Source organism: Hakea prostrata, chromosome 2 (genome assembly GCF_041222555.1).
Source record: "Hakea prostrata isolate BN-2017 chromosome 2, UWA_Hpros_2, whole genome shotgun sequence".
In the NCBI taxonomy this organism is placed as follows: Eukaryota; Viridiplantae; Streptophyta; class Magnoliopsida; order Proteales; family Proteaceae; genus Hakea; species Hakea prostrata.
This window is the reverse complement of record NC_142601.1, coordinates 45,974,437-45,992,123: the sequence shown is the minus strand read 5'-3', so window position 1 is coordinate 45,992,123 and position 17,687 is coordinate 45,974,437. Positions and strand designations below refer to the sequence as shown.

At 38.2% G+C, this 17,687-nt stretch overlaps 2 protein-coding genes across 4 annotated transcripts in view; both read right to left on the bottom strand.

Annotated features, from left to right (window-relative positions):
- The window catches only part of LOC149024485 (pyruvate kinase 2, cytosolic-like), a 42,906-nt gene extending 30,999 nt beyond the window's left edge, over positions 1–11,907 (bottom strand). The window contains exons 1-6 of the mRNA XM_089144715.1: positions 11,697–11,907; positions 10,669–10,765; positions 10,478–10,575; positions 1,969–2,124; positions 1,785–1,862; positions 1,555–1,686 (exon numbers count right to left, since the gene is read on the bottom strand). Coding sequence (XP_089000841.1) covers positions 1,555–1,686; positions 1,785–1,862; positions 1,969–2,124; positions 10,478–10,575; positions 10,669–10,765; positions 11,697–11,762 — 627 coding nt within the window. The 5' untranslated portion in view covers positions 11,763–11,907. The remainder of the gene's footprint in view (positions 1–1,554; positions 1,687–1,784; positions 1,863–1,968; positions 2,125–10,477; positions 10,576–10,668; positions 10,766–11,696) is intronic.
- Positions 11,908–14,084: 2,177 nt separating this feature from the next.
- LOC149024484 (F-box protein At3g54460-like) overlaps positions 14,085–17,687 on the bottom strand; it is a 40,764-nt gene continuing 37,161 nt past the window's right edge. The window contains exon 9 of one of the 3 annotated variants that reach the window (XM_089144712.1): positions 14,085–14,395. The gene's annotated coding sequence lies outside the window, so the exon portion shown is untranslated. Of the gene's footprint in view, positions 14,396–14,417; positions 14,616–17,687 lie in introns of those variants that run through there. The other 2 variants (XM_089144713.1, XM_089144714.1) reach the window with 2 other exon arrangements.

Genomic DNA, 17,687 nt, shown 5'->3' with positions numbered 1-17,687 from the left:
GAATCAGGCAATGTAACCAGGATTGGGAACCATAGGGCCCTTAATATTTTAGGCCCATATTCAGCCTACAATCATGGACACCAAGAGCTGGCTGAATTACCCTAGGGATATTTTGGTTATTCCCCCACCTCCTTTGGGCTCCAAAGTGCTCCAGAACAATTCAAAGAGCAAGGATCTACTCTTTGTTTTTCTATTGGACAAGTAGTTGGAATCCTAGTCTGATTAGGAGGACCAGTTGGAAGAGGGATCTCCTTAGTTGTACTCCACATTCTACGAGGAGTCTGGAGCTAATTTTGTTTTGAGTTTGAGTCTTTCAATAACAAGTTATTGAAGAGTCTTTATCTAAGTAGGAGTCTAATTTTCAAGTAGGATATCTTCTGGAAGTTGATTTCTTATTTTGCAAGTTGTATTTGTTTAGGAACTCTTACTTAAAAGTCCTTTTCTAGTTTAGAAGTCAAGTCTACTTGTAATAGGGAATTCTTATCCAAACTGGATTTCCTAATCCGATTTCCAAGTAAGTTTCCTAAGTTGAGTTCGAGTTGGTTTCTTTTTGGGTCCTAGTTTAATATTCCTTCAGTGGAAAGTTACAAGAATAGAGCCATCCCCTCATGTAACAAATCAGATTACAATTAATTGAATGAAAACAGAATTACAGGAAGACTTAGGAAGTCGTCGTCTCCTAGGAGGAAGCCCACGGCCTTGGTGTTCATGAATTTCTGCAAATTCCAGATTTTCTTTCTTCTTCATTCACCTGCAGCACCATTGAAGGAACTCTAAACAGTGTTCTTCAAAAATTCTTCATGCCTCTTCTCAAGCATCAAGTGAGCACAACCCCAAACCCATTCCCCATCCCCTATTCCTTCTCCAACTCTCCCAACCTCCCTTTTCACCTTGCAGCACCATAGGATACCTCCCTCACCTGAAATTTTGCAGATCCTAATCCCCCCCTAAACCCCAGCTCCTCTAGGATATAGCTCCATCCCACCCGAACTGACCTTCAATCTAAGCACCAGCCCCAAATCTAGCCAGAAAACCCTAGAATCATCCTCCCAAACCTCCACCGAAACCCTAACCATAGAATTGAATCTGAACTTGCAACGCAGCAAATACAACTTCAGTTTCAGTCCAATTTCCTCATCATAAACCCCTGGCTGAACCTTATAGACCCTTTCCTCTCAGCCCTAGCCAACCTCCCTAGAGTCCTAGACAATTTAGGAGACCTAATTTTAAGCCCCTAGCTCAGGAATCAAATCTGAAACTGATATTCCACAGAATCAGATTTAACTCGCTAGCTTTCCAAGCTTTAACCCTGCTGGCCAAGACCCATTCCCTACCCGAATTAACCTTAAGTCAGCCTCCAACACTAGAAACCCTAAAAAATAAACCCTAGACCTACAACTGCAGGGTATATTTGACCCTTGACAGCTGCTGACCATTGAGAATTGACTAGGATCAGACCTGAACGGTGAGATTTAATCCTAATTGTACTGCTTGTTATGTTTGAGAGGATCCTGAAGACTGGCCCAGACCTTGGGTTACAACACCAGGGCTTACCTCTTTATCAACGTCAGTTAGAGTAGGCAGATTGATATGAACTTGGGCAACGTGCATGGTGAAAACGAAGCCTGACAGAGTTGCAGTATTCTTCACCAAGCAAATGACATCCAAACCCTTTGTCTCCAACACCTGCACAGATCAAAAGATCAATTGACAATTGTAATTCAGATAATTAAAATTCTTGTCTGATTGAAAAGTAAGATGAGCACAGTAGTTGAAAATTTCACCTCAAGCCATACGGAGGTGGTCTCACTTCCCGTAAAAAGATATTGCCCAACAAATATTGTGTCACCCTTTTTAACTGTCTACAATACCAAAATTTGGGATAAAAAGAAAAAACTATTAACCATGAATACTATTTCATGTTTTCCATTTGAAGTTTTCCCTTTCAGGACAGAATCTGACATATACCTCAGTAAGTCCGGCATAATTAACAGTTAGGACCTCAGCTGAAGATTCTCTAGAGACATCTGGTGTAATGGTAACATTACCATTAGCCTTCAGTTCAATTGAGTCCCCACTATTGTTGTGAATTTGAAGTTCTGGTCCCACAGTATCTAACATAACCTGATAGCCATGAATTGGTTATTAGCCAAAAAAAAAAATGAAGTAATATAAATGTGCTCAGAAAAATATGGTCTTGTAGAAGGTAAAACGCAACTGCAAAACCAGAAAGAAAAGTATAACAGTAGTAGCAAAATCAGTTTACTTTGGGGGGTGGGGGCAAGAAAAAGAAAATAAAAATACTGAAAAGGCAACAAAGATGGTCCGAGGCTTTAAACAAATTTACAAAATATGGATATAATTGATCAATCTAACTGGGGCTAACAGCAGGTAAAACCACAACAAAGATGATTTTGTTCCTCATGAACTTTGGAATTCACCATCCAGGAAGTTAACTGCAGAACCGGCATCCTTGGATCTAAAATAAGTTTGTAACAATCAGTAACAAATTAATCATCATTCATAACAGCTGTGGCCCATATTTAGTGGGGGGCTTGTTTTATTATGGCCGGAAGGTACAAGTGGACCTTACTTTTATTTCTCCTATTTTCTTTACTCGCTTTAGGGTTTTGGCTAATGAAACTATTTGCTCAGGAGCTTAACATCAGTCCTGTGTTGTGAGTTTGGACCCAAAAAGGTGAACTTGAATCAAAGTAGGACTACGCTTTTTTTCATATTTTAAATTAGTAGGTTTATAACTTTAACTGGCTTGAAGGGGTTAACACTATCTAGCTCTAACTTTATATACATGTGGACTTCGCTGGTCTTGTTGAAATGGACAAAGCATCGATACTGGGGTTAGGGAATGGCTTTCCTTCCATAATTAGAAGGTCAAACCTTATTTTCTTTTTCCTTTCCTCTAGTTTCTTTCAGTGAAGCCTGACACACAAAAATTTCAGCATTCATATCTTATTTATCAGATAAGTGAGATTGTCTGTCTTACTTTTCATTATCTGCATTTTTTCCTTCTTTATCTTGTCCTGAAAAATAGATGACAAAATTTAAACTAGTATTGAAAGTGCAGTGTCACCACAAATGTTGGGTGGATCAGGATGAACTTTCTGCTGCATTTATTTATTTTTCCTTGCTGAAGCCACTGGGTGATGTAGCCTCAACAGCGTGAGGGCCAAAATCCAATATCAAATCGATGAACAGCAGTCAAAATTGCAAAACCCTGGGGCTAAGGGATTTTAGGGTTTGGTAGGGTGGGTGTACAGAGTTCAGTTAGGAGTTATAGGGTTAGGGTTCTTGAATCATAAATGTGAACCTTGTTTTTTCAGCTTCAGATTCAAGTTCCTCGGTTTGAGGGTTTTGGAAATTTAGGTTTCAAATTCTAGAGTTACTAGAAGGTAACTATGGCTGGGGGGATGATTATAGAAGCCAAGGAAATTCTGTGAAGGGATTTGGGAGATATTAAAGTCAGGGTTTTAGCAAAGAAAGGGAAGGGCAGAAGGGAAACATCAAGGTGTGATGGAAGGGTAAGATAAGGGAAGGCTAAGGATTGTTGCTTACCAGATTAGAAATGCTGGGGTTGAAGGACAGGTGAAAAAAGCAGACCAACTAAGGTGCTGCAGGATTTTTCCCGCACTTGAAACCCTGAGAACCCTACTTGATCCTTGATCCCTACTGTAATTCTCTCTTCAAAAATTTTCTTCATCAAATTGTGACTTGTTACAAGCATAGCTGTATATTAATAGCCTTTATTTGAGACTCCTAACAGCACTTAACATAATAAACAAATTTAAGGGGGACTCCTATTCTAAATAGGATTTCTACTTACCTCAACCTAGATCGACACAAAAACAAACTAAAAACAGATTTGGACTCCCAATAAACTCCTGATTAAAACTAGGCCCAGCTGGGCAAAATGGGACTGCCAGATTACCAAAATACCCTTGATGTCAAACTGGGCTTCTTATGCTGCTGGGCAGCAAGCTAGGACCTTCTTTGGGCCTTGGAAATCTTCTTGGGTGGGTTTTTTGAACTGCATCACCAGAAGAACACAGCCAGGGTTGTCATGTCAGCCTTGTAATGCTTCTGGGTGAACTCCAGCAGTGATGACTGTTAACGATAGGTTAAAAGTAGGTTTTTTACCTTTTTACCTTACTCGAGTGTCAAGAAAGGTGTTGCAGGTCTGATATGGGAATGATATGTTTCTAAATTTCCTATGAAATTCATTAAGGAAAACTGGAAATAGGTTTATTATGTTTCTATTTTCTTACGGAATCGGTTTCAGTTTAGGAAACTTTCCTCAACTGAACCTGATTCTATCATTATTTATGCTATGCATGAGGAAGACACCTGCAACCAATTGCAGATCTTCCTCCTCACTTATTCTCCTCCATTCTCCCCTCTCGTCTCTCCATCTCTTCTCTATTTTATTACAATGACCATGTGAAGTCAGGGTACTTCCTTGGGTGTTCCTTGTCTATCCATCCACTTTGGAGCCTTTCACTACTTCCTCCATCGCCGGACACAAGGAGAACACTAAAACACTTCTTTTGTGTCTCTCTATTCACCACTGCTCTATGCAAGCAACTCTGGTAGGAACAAGGGTTGGAGCAGCAGGTGGTTACTAGAGGAACAAAAATCATAGAGGTTGGTTTGCAGTGGTGTTGTAAGAGGAGTAAGAAGGAAAAACAGGGCAGAACTGTTATCCTTTCATAACTAATGGTGTTAGTTCCCAACAGTACTGAAAATGTTTTCAAAATCTAATGTGGTCAACATAATATTTTGCAAATATAAGGGGGCTAGATGTAATTTTCCAATTTATTCAACTAACCTAACCATTAATCACAAACCACGTGCAGCAATGCAATGATATTAAAGGGTATAGAATGGATTTATTAAAGTTCCTAAGGAAAGTTGTCAATATATTGGAGCAAGACGTGCCCGCCTTAGTTGACATGGATGAGGTTACTAATACACTAATTTTGAGAAAAAATATATCAAATAATAACTTGAGTGGCTATCTAATGTTTAAAAAACCTCTCCAGCCTTAGTATTTGCACGAGGTTAATCATGGTTTTGTTGATATGATGACTATTAATTAATATATATAGATTTGTTCAAACTTACAATATTAAAATTATCAGTGTGCTGTGATTTGTGGCTCAATTATGCAGCACCAGTGCTTTATACTTGATGAGGATTGTACTTCAGGCATAATCCCCAACAACATCATCTAGTGGTAGCAAATGTAACTGGAGTACATAAGGGTTGATACACAGAAAACTGTACAATCATCTCAAATATGCAAAACTGGTAGGAACAGGCATTGGAGCAACATGTGGTTACTAGAAGAACAAAAATCATAGAGGTTGGTTTGCAGTAGAGTTGTAACACGAGGTTAATCATGGTTTTGTTGATATGAATCATATGATGACTATTAATTTACTATATATAGATTTGTTCAAACTTCTAATATTAAAATTATTAGTGTGCTGTGATTTGTGGCTCAATTATGCAGCACCAGTGCTTTATACTTGATGAGGATTGCACTTCCTGCATAATCCCCAACAACATCATCTAGTGGTAACAAATGTAACTGGAGTACATAAGGGTTGATACACAGAAAACTGTACAATCATCTCAAATATGCAAAACTGGTAGGAACAGGGGTTGGAGCAGCAGGTGGTTACTAGAGGAACAAAAATCATAGAGGTTGGGTTTGTAGTGGAGTTGTAAGAGGAGTAAGAAGGAAAAACGGGGCAGAACTGTTATCTTTTCATAACTAATGGTGTTAGTTCCCAACAGTACTGAAAATGTTTTCGAAATCTAATGTGGTCGACATAATATTTTGCAAATATAAGGGGCTAGATGTAATTTTCCAATTTATTCAACTAACCTAATCATTAATCACAAACCACGTGCAGCAATGCAATGATAATAAAGGGCATAGAATGGATTTATTAAAGTTCCTAAGGAAAGTTGTCAATATATTGGAGCAAGACGTGCCCAACGCCTTAGTTGACATGGATGAGGTTACTAATACACTAATTTTGAGAAAAAATATATCAAATAACTTGAGTGGCTATCTAATGTTTAAAAAACCTCTCCAACCTTAGTATTTGCACGAGGTTAATCATGGTTTTGTTGATATGATGACTATTAATTTACTATATATAGATTTGTTCAAACTTCTAATATTAAAATTATCAGTGTGCTGTGATTTGTGGCTCAATTACACAGCACCAGTGCTTTATACTTGATGAGGATTGCACTTCTGGCATAATCCCCAACAACATCATCTAGTGGTAGCAAATGTAATTGGAGTACATTAGGGTTGATACACAGAAAACTCTACAAACATCTCAAATATGCAAAACTGGAGAAGTTAGTTCATATACATTACAATATGAAGTTGAAGCTGAAAAATCTAGAGTTGGAAAGAGAAGGGGTCAAGTAGATAACAACCCAATCAAAATCATCCACACACTTAAAGGTCCAACTAGAGCATGAATAGAGGACATTGATATGGTAATTGTGATAGTTCAGTTAAGTGAGGATTGCCAGCAACCACATCTGATTCAGTCACCAATAGCATAATTAAACTAATTGATGATGATGAAACATAAGCACCATCCTACATACAAGATCCTAATGTTGAAGAGGATGACTGAACCCCTAATAAAGTTTAGGAGGGTGAGGTAAGTCATCAGTATGGAGAAACTCAACATGATAGTAATAAGAGCGACGCTGGTGATGGTGGGGGGCACTGTAGCTTTACAGTCTTATGCTGGGATGTAGTTCACATGCGAGGGAGTATACACCCATGCTACCCAAGATGATGATCATATTGACAATGAACAAACATACTAATGCAGGCCTGAAGACCTAAACTGCAAGAAGAAGGCCCAAATCTAGCTGTCAAGCTTGCTGCCCAGCAGTAGCAATGGTATAATAATAGGCAGTAGGTGCCATACTTAGTTCTATTTCAGATCTTTCAATGTAATTCCAATTGGACCAGCTTGTTAAGTTAGCTGGGTTTTATTTTGGGTCAGTTTTAAGCGATCATGTGAATCAATTATGTGGTCACATGACTAGGTAAGTATTGCTCCTCCATGCATGAAGAGATGTACTGTCAAAGTCAGTTACCTAGTCCATGTTACTCCCCAACTATTTCTGTTTTAATTCCAAGCTCAGTTCCTATTGGATGAGGGATTCCCATTATAAGGCTACTAAGCCCCATATTTATACCCCATCAGATGGGAGGAATAAAAAATTTGAAGTTATTTTTACTTTTCTGTGCAAACAGCTCAAGAATTCTTCAAGTAGAGCTGTTGAGAGTTGATTTTTCACTGGTCGTTCAAGGTCCAGGAGGGTTCCAATTGGATGCTATGTGGTAAAAATCCTAGTTCCTAGGTCTGGCCGTGGAATCAGTTGAACTGATCTGCCATTACCAGCTGCTGCCAGATAAAGAGATCTTTGCTTTTCCTTTTTCCTTTTTACTCTCACCAGCATAACCATTACTCTAACCCTAAACCTACCCAATCTGATTAATTAACCAAATCATGTATAATTGATGGGTGATGCATTACATATATATACACCTTCCAAAATTCCTAGTTGGCTCAAAAAGGGACTCCTAATCTCACTCTAAAACTTGATAAGATAAATAAAATCAAAATTGTATTGTATCTAGCTATAAGTTATCCTAATCAAATGAAACACTGCTTTTAACCACGAGTTCTGTCTACTAGCACCACCCTTACTTTATAAGCTTATAAATTAGACCCACTGCATCAATAAACTCAATAATAAGCCTAATGTCTATAGGACCCACCCATGGGCCAAATTTTGGTAAAGGTACCTGATGTGGTTAAGAATGTCCAAAAGGGTCAATTGGGGGCTATGACATTAACCAGCAGTAAATCAGAAAATGCACAAATTATAGCAGCAAAGCTTGAAGCAAAAACCAGTCCGTCTCCAAGCTTCCCTCATGGTGTTATAAGTAAAGCTTCTAAAAAACCTTACAAGTCCCAGAAGAAATAAGGACATAGTGATCCTCTTCTTCTTTTTTTTTTTTTTTTGAATAAAAGACCAGCTTTCTTAAAAGAAGGTAAAAAAGACTACAAGGAACATAAATCACTCAAACCCACAACAACAATTGCCCCCCATACATCCATCACTCACCAATTCCTTATCAAGTCATATACTTAGTTGACGGAGAATCCCCCAACCAAGAACCCTCTTTAAGAAAACTGACCACTCACTCACAAGAAGAGAAAATCAAACTGAAAAACAGCAGCACCAAAATAACAATCCAAAAACCAGACTGAAAAAAACGATGTCTAGGTCTTTGCATTGCATCCCAACCCACTTCAGATTGCATAATGGCTGGCCATTCACTAATTTATTTCTGAGCTCCTCTCCGTTGCTGCTTACTTAGCCACGAAATCAGTCACAAGGTTTCTCTCACGATAGCAGTGGGTTATCCTCCACTGAATTGCATCTAGATACCCTTGCAGCCCATGCCATCGTGTCAAAACAATCCATGGGATTTTTCTACCATTCACTGCCAAAACAACTGCAGCAGAATCAGTTTCCACCCATAAGTTAGTGATTAGAATGAGCTCTAGCCAAAGCTAGCCCCTTAAGCAAGTGATAGGACCCTGGAGGGTAGCCACGTGGAGGAGAGAGAGAGAGGGTTAAGGGTATGGGAAGGGATTATAAATAGAAGGGAAAGGGAGATGAAAGAGGGGAAGGTTATGGGAGTGATGTTTGGGCAGCCGTAGGCTGAGGGGGCACCGTGAAGTGTTTGGGGTTACTGGCACCATTAAACTAGCTTTATCCTTCGTGTAATTTATCTGTTTGAGATTGAATTCCATTGTCAGTTTGAAGGTTCTTATAAAAAAAAAATTACACGAAGGATAAAGCTGGTTTTAATGGTGCCAGTCACCCCCAACACCTCACGGTGCCCCCTCAGCCTATGGCTGCCCAAACATCACTCCCATAACCTTCCCCCCTTTCATCTCCCTTTCCTTTCTATTTATAATCCCCTCCCGTACCTTAACCCTCTCTCTCTCCTCCACGTGACTATCCTCCAAGGTCCTATCAGCAAGGCTTCAAACTCAGTGATCACACTGGAACACACACCCAAAGTAACAGCAGAAGTGATCAATAATCATTCCTTCGCTATTTGTTATCACTCCACCAGCCCCTGTATGCCTGGGTTACCAAGAGAAGACCAATCTATATTCAATTTACACCACATACCTTGGGGTAGCAGCCACTGAACCTCAAGGGGCTTACTTCTGTGTTTAACCTGAACATGAATACCCAAGCGACGGACAATGATGAGTTCTTGCTGCCCCATAGTGTCCTGGAGTTTGAAAGAATCAAACTGCAAGTCCACCATTATTTCTTGGAACACCCAAGCACACTCCTTTAGCCACTCATGTCGTCAACAATTTCTCTCCATCCAAACATGATAGGTAATTATAGAAAAACTAAAATAATACACGAGAAAAATACTGTTCTGTCCTTTGAACTTAAATTGCACAGAATTTTCCTAACTGACCAATTAAACCACTCAGTAAACTAGTACATCCTTATAGACTAGACATACAACTATTAGGCCCATGACCACATAAACCTATGAGATAAAAGCCCAACACACATGTCAATCAATTAAAGATTTACAATAAAGGAAAAAGGTCCAATTCGATCTCCATCATCTATTCTTAGTAGGAAACCTAATAAGAGTCGCTAGTTGTTTATCATAAATAAAGTAGGTGTACCCCAATAGCAACTCAATGAATCCAATTGTGGCCTATTGGATTCCTCTCTCTCTTTTTCTCTCTCTCTCCCCCCCCCCCCAACCCCCTCTTTTCTCCTCTTCTCTTCTATTCTTCAATTTACTAAGGACTAGTTATTGTTTAACTCTTGCTACAAAACCAAAAGCTGAACCAAATGCAGATGTGAATTTTTTTTCTCTTGTTCTTCCATGGGTTTATTGTCTGCATCAATACCCCTCACATCTCTGTCCAATAGAAAGGAAAGAAAAAGGGAACCATATTATTGACCGAATCTCTGAAATTTGACAAATTATGTATATTCGAAAGGAATAGAGAAACAACGATACACGACATAGGGACATTTTATACAGTTACACAACCAGACCACACAAAATAAAAATTCAAGTTTAACTGTTAAGTTATGCAGCATGTTACTGACTATAGCTGCCACAATAAAATAGTAATGCTTCAAAGATTGTATTGGAAAGACCAAGGTGCAGCACTTCAACATTCTAGAATCAAAAGTAGATGAAGGTACACACTCAAATTATCACAAAGAAACTGAGTTATTAGCAAGCAATATATATTCATATGGGAACAATGATATAACCGTCAGACTCCATAATATGCAATTCAAGAATGGATTTGGGTGAAAAAATCTTTAGACTATTACTTACAGCACATAGCTTATTAACATTTTTCACTGCTGTCCTCAAATTGTCAAGAGTTTCCTGGTGGTATTTCTGATCAAAACCAGAGAAATCAAACCTAGCAACTGCCAAAACCAAAGACACATAGAATGCATCAGAATAAAGCTACCTTTCATTGTTGCTACATATCAGAACTCAGAAGCAAACTTTAGAATCACCTGACATTCCTGCCTTTAGGCATCCTTCAATCACTTCTACAGAGCGTGACTTTGGGCCAAGTGTCCCAACTATCTTTGTGAGTGAAGGTAAGAAGTTCTGCAGATTCCAAGCATCCTATCAGAATACTTCCTTGTAATGAAATGAACAAGTTGCTTACATCCTTTATTGCACCAGTTGCCCAGAAGAATGACAAGCATGGTAGGACAAACAAAACTATTGAAGAATGACAAGTAAATCATAAAACAGGAAAATAAAAAGCAGGGGCTTAGAAAGCAAATCATGCATGATTAAAATTCCGAACTGCCAAAAGTTCACCAATGCTGCAGTTGTTTCCCGCAAAGTATTTTACAGGAGTAGTTGTAAATCAGAAAACACTTGTATAAGGATTAAAAAGGGGGAAATGTCTTAGTCAGATGAAATTTTTTAAAAAAATTAAAATTAAAATCCTTTTCAAACTGAAGGTGTTATTCGCCCAAATGCTGACGGTATCTTGATCATTATTCTGATAGCCATTCGCAAAGGGCCATAACCTCATCATGTAGCTGGATTCTTTTACTTAATCGTGTTCCAACGTCCATCAAGGATCATTTACAATTAAAGAAAATGTCAAATAGAATAAATATATAGATCATCAAATTGAATTATTATATGCTATGGTAAACCAAACAGCCCAAGCACCCGAAATAAAAAAAGAAAAGAAGGCAGAAAAAAAAAATCAACTAAACCAAACATCTTAGAGAAAGCCACTAAAGAAACCCAGCAAGGTTAAGCAGTGATCAAAAAGTACCTCAAGAGAAAACCACAATACTGAACACCGATCGGAGAGTGTCAAAGAAAAAATCATTAGTAAAACTCAACTGATGGAATTAAGACAAAGAGAAGCAGAAAACTGAGCCCAAAATACAAATTTCTCTAGATTTATACGATACAAACCAGTAACGACCGAAATACTAAAATCTAAAGAGAAAGACTATAATGGTACAATATTTTGAAATGTGATCACAAGAAAGGAGAGAGAAGAGCTTACCGGTTTAGTAGATGTGAGTACGGAAGCGAGCCGTACGGGCTCTTCAACCACCATTTGGCTTTGCATTGTAGTTGGCTTTGCGCAGAGAGAGAGAGGGAGATGCAAGATCACTATGTGAAAACTGAGAGACCTGCACAGAGAGAAGAGGAGGATCGGTGGAGGAGAAGTTGAAGAAAGAGGTTTCTTGGCAGGGAAGGAGAGTGATGCATTTTATTTTATTTTATTTTTAAGTACAAAAAAGATGTCTGAAGAAGTTTGGTGGGCCCATCTTCGCGTATGAAATCCCAGGTGGTTGGTAAGTAGAATATAACTTTTGTTTATGGAACCTCACGTGGTTGGAAGTTGGAACTCGGAATTAAGTTGGAAATACAGACGAACCGACCTCGGTTAGCCGGTTAGGTATGAATGACATGGAATTACTCAAAAGACCCTGTCTCAGAATTTTATTCCATTTTGTCCCTCCTCATTTTGAAGCCCAAAATATGCTCACCAGCCTTCACTCTTCACAGGGTAGGCATTGGCATTGGCATTGCCCTCAGACATAATAAGGACAATGGGGTGCAAATTTGGTCATGATAGTCTTTTACTTATTTGAATTTAATTAGGTTTAAGCTCAAAATTTTGATCCTAGAGTGGATCAAAACTTAAATATTCTAGATCTGAATCAGGGTTAATGATAAATCTAAGATCAAGATTTGTCCTAGTCGATCGATCTCGACTCTTTCTTGATTTTTCCCCCTTGATGTGACCTTGATTTTAACCCAAAATTTAATTCTAATCCCATCATGAGACATGGGTTCTCTTTCATTTCATGCACTAAAATGTTGAATAAAATATATACCAAAAAATTAATTGATAAGTATTAAATGCAATTTTAGCTTCAAGAGGTTAAGACATCGAATTAGCCTCCGGACAAAAATTTTTGGAAATAATAATGCATAAGAAAACTACCCCAAACTTTGCTTTTGCAAAAATCTTTTGTATCAAATTTGCCCTAAATATAGCTAGGTGAAGGTAAATTTTGATCCGTAACTCCAGTTATCAACCTCTCTGCCACAGGGCACAATTAGGTAATGGACCAAAGGAATAAAAGAAAAAGCCAACAACAAAACTGTAAATTCAGGTAAGGGACAACCATACAGCTCGTGTTCAACTAACTGATAAAATCTAATGTTTGGTAGGTATCTACTTCGGTCCTAGCTACCACTTTGGGAAGTGGAGTGGACACGCTTGATGTACCAGACTTTAATTTGATGGACCATGCTCCGATTTGATTGGAATTTGAGTTGGGCAGGTGAGACACGTGTGTCAAGTTTCGATCGTTTACGCAGAACATTGTGCTCTCTTTACCATTTTTAAAACACCACAAGAAAAAAAGTCCACCACTACGAATTGACACGGTGATTCAAATAAGCCTCAAGGGCTCCAACAAAAGCACAGTGTCAATCCCGTACGATATGTGTGCAACTCTTACAAGCAAGGTTTAAAGTATTGGTATCGAGTATCGTATCGGTTAGGTGATTTTAAGAGACGTATCGTCCTATATCGAGTATTGTATCGCTCTAGCTAATATATTTTAGTGTAATTCAATGGAAAGACGTATCGAGATGTATCGTATCGGTTTGGTCAAATATGGATACGTATCGGCTATTATCGTATGGTATCGTGGGATACTTTAAACCTTGCCTACAAAAGTCTAATGGAGGAAATATATATATATATATATATGGAGGCAAACCTTCTACTCTTGGAATGATTTAAGCAATAATTTCAGGGTTTATGTAGATAAATTGACCCGATTGCAAAAGCATTTAACCTACTTTCTCATTGCCCCTTGTTATCAATTCCTTTGATAGTAATTTTTGAGGTTTTAATAGTCATTTTCATTTTCATTTTAGATTTTTTTAAAATTTTTTTATCTAAAATTCATTTGAACCAGCTTACGTGTACCTCAACTACACCCTCAGGAGAGACTGTATATAATTAATATAGATGAAATTTCACTCTTGAACCAAGAAGTAACTTCTCTAACCTCCTATGTAAAAACGTTGGGTTAATCTTGTCAACTGAGCCACCCCTCAAGGTTAATTTTAAATTTTAAATTTACTTTCGTAACTCATAAGACAATTGGATGAAAGATAAGGCTTTCAATTTAGCATTTCACCTTCATATGTTGACAAAGAAAATTGACTAGCTTGAAGGGAATTTCTATAGCTTCAATCCTTCATAGAAAATAGACTCTTTCTCACAAAAAATAATAAATTTAATGGATTTTTTTTTTCTTCTTTTAATTAGAACGACCAAGGAAACCTTAAAAAGTGTATCCTATGAGAACCACGATTTCAGATAATTTGGCAGTATTGACAAGCCCCCTCTTCTTTTTTGCTTTTCAATACCAATAATAACAAGAAATTAGATTGCTAAAGGCAAGAGTTAATAAAGGAAGAACATACAAGGAATACTGGTAAGAAGTGGGTACTCACCACACCGATGCAGAAACAGAGGTGGTTGCAGCAAGAGATAAACCACGTTTCCTAAATAATTTTGTCATACAAACAACCTGAGACCAATGGAGGTAGATCAAGAAAAATCTGAGCCCAATTAGACAGCATAGAGCAGGGTGGGCCACCTAATTACTTGCTCCATTGCAATTTCTAACCAGAAAACAGAAGACACCTTGGCCTTCACATCAGCAAAAACTGCAAAAAAGACATTATGTTGGCAAAAATTAAATAATAATCATCAGATATAATTAGCCAATCTAGGCATCTGACTTCTGATGTAACGACATAAATTCATCAGAGCAATCAAAAACTTATCTGGATTGTCATGTTAGCCTATGCTTGTTCAAGAGGAAGTAAGGGAGGAGCATCTCTTCTCTAAAGAGAGAACAAGTAGCCAAAAATTACAGGAAGTAAGCTTGAAAACCAAAGACAAAAAGAAAATTCTTATTCAGAATCCAAACTCCCCACTTATGTAAACATTCTAGACCACAAGTAAACTTTATTTTCAAATGACACTACAAAATGCTCACAACAATGTAACCATAGAGCAAAAGATTGCAAAGCATGATAAACTCTTCAGAAGTTTCTGAAAACCATTATAATGGTCGCAAGAATCTCCAAAAATAATATCAATATAATGTAAAGGTTTCCTAGTTACTGTTTGTATTTGGTAATAAATTAGATAAAAGATATAATCAAAATTCACATTCTTGGTTTGGGTCCCTTTCAATTTATTCATACAAAGGAAGGGGAAAGTAGTCTAAATCCATGGACATTAGTGGGACATCATTGATGGACATTGCACATGACCTATCAATTTGACTCAAGGTCTGGTGCTAAGAGAAGTTTCTTACTCCACGTACTGAATGAAAAAGATAGGGCTTTATTATTGAAGAACTCAAACTAACTATCAAACAGTCTCTGCCGCAGTTTAATAGCCCCTCTCTGTCCATTTGATAAAATCTCTCAAAGCAGGTGCAAACTGTATTACCTTGGCCAGTTGAACTTGTTAAAATGATAAATTTGGTATACTTCTGAGTGAAACAAAATTAGAGTGGTAGCAGGGCAAAAAACAAAAGTCAATTAGATGGATAGAAAGGATACTGCTCCCAAAAGAGAACAGGTTACCTTCATGCATCAGACAGTTAGTTCATCTTCTCAAAGAATTTACAAATGTAGGAAAAGAAGTGCTTAATAGAAACCCCCGTAGAAACTGAGCATGAAACTAAGCATCTCGTGGTTGGCATTTGCATCTATGAGAAGGTCAATCATTGGAAAAGGGTAACAATCTTTTGGACAAGCCTTGTTGAGGTTGGTATAGTCAGTACACATTTGCCACTTGCCATGAGTTTTTTTTTTTTTTTTTTGGACCATTATGACGTTGGCTAGCCAGGTCAGGCAGTCTATAGGTTTAATGAACCTTGGTTTTCTTCAATTTCTGGACCTATGTTCGGATTGCCTTCTTGCTTCTAAACAGAGACGTTTCTTCTTTTCTGGACAACTGGAATCGCTTGAGGGTCGATACATAATTGGTGCTCTGCCACCCTTCTGTCAATACCTGACATATCATCTGTTGACTAGTCAAAGACATCGGAATTTTCTTCTAGAAATTTGGTTAGTCAAACCTTGAAATTTGCTTCTTGCTCGGCACCAATCATTGTACCTCGACCTAAATCTTTTGAGCTAAGTTGGATCCTCTTCAATTTTTCTACTGGTTCCGCCCTTTGCATGGCCTCTTTGTCCCAATCATCCCTTATCTCTACTGTCACGGTGGAGCATGTTTTGGCTCTCTTCTTCATGTAGTTGACATAACATAGTCGACTGGCTTTTTAGTAGGCACTGCATTCCCCGGTACCATTCTTCGTTGGAATTTCATCTTCATGTGCATAGTGGACAATATTGCTTCCAAGGCATTGAGGGTTGGTAGGTTGAGGATGACATTATAAGTTGACAAGTCTCTCACCACCACTCTTGTGAGACACACTGTTGGGGTCTTTCAAAACCAGATTGACCAGAATAAGGAGGTGCAAACTTATCAGAGGAAGAATTACAACCGACTAAAGCAGGTGGAGAAAGGTAATACATTACCACTTCAGTCTCCTGCTCTAGAATCAGATTCTATTATTCCCTTTAAGGTATCTTCTTCTGATCTTCCTATTGCTGTTAGAAAATGGATCAGATCTTGTACTCAACATCCCATAGCTAAATATGTTTCTTATAACTCTTTGTCTGACTCCTACCGTGCTTTTATATCCTCTCTGTATCTGTTCCTACAAGTTGGCAGGAAGCTAAGCTGATAAGAGACGGAAGGCAGCCATGGTAGAGGAAATGCAGGCAATGAAGAAAAATGACACTTGGGAGTTGGCTACACTTCCTCCAGGAAAAAAACCAGTGGGTTGCAAATGGGTATTTATGGTTAAACAAAATATGGATGGATCAATCAACAAGTTGAAAGCTAAACTAATTGCAAAGGGGTTTACCCAAACCTATGGGATTGATTATCAGGAGACCTTTGCCCCTACTGCGAAACTAAACACTATCAGAGTTCTATTCTCTGTAGCTGTGACCAAAGATTGGAACTTGCACCAATTAGACGTAAAGAATGCCTTCTTACATGGGGAGTTAACAGAAGAAGTCCATATGTAAATCCCACATGGTTTCTCCGATGACAATACTGCAGGGAAATTTTTTCGGTTGAAGAGGTCAATTTATAGGTTGAAACAATCTCGTAGATGCTGGGTTTGGACGCCTCCGAAAGCAATGACTTCTATTGGGTACAAGCAAAGCAATGCTGATCATACTCTATTTGTCAAGAAGTCAGGTACTAACATCACACTTATCATTGTCTATGTAGACGATATTGTCATCACAGGGAATGATGGTGAAGAAATTCAAAAGTTGAAGGACTTCTTTGGCAGAGAGTTTGAAATTAAAGATCTAGGGAAGTTACAGTATTTCTTAGGGATTGAGGTGGCTCGATCAAAGAAAGGTATATTCCTATCCCAAAGTGTTGGAATTTATTAATATAATTAATAAATTAGTTGCCCAAGGGCAAATTTGGAAACTCACAATTAGGGCGGTTACAGAATATAGGTTATATATTTGTAAACCACCGCATTAGTGAGTACGAGTGTGATTGCATTACGTAAGTTTTCCAGAAACGGCGTCTCCCATCTCTCTCTCCCTTTCTCCAAGAAACACAGGAAGGAGAAACCCTTTAGAGGTTTACTTCCTTTGCTTTAGATCACTATCCCATCCTTTCCACACGGCATTTGGGTTGTGGAAATTATTCCCTTTCCTTGTGATTGTGGAATCATCCCGGTAGAGAATTTGGTGGTGGAACGAGAACGTGGATCCAAAATTACTTCCGCTGCGAATACTTCAAGTAAGGGAAAGCGAATCCAGGTAAGGAATCTTTTCCCCATCAATTAATTGAATTGAACTATTTTTTAAGTATTACCAACATTGGCATCAGAGCTGTTGGTTC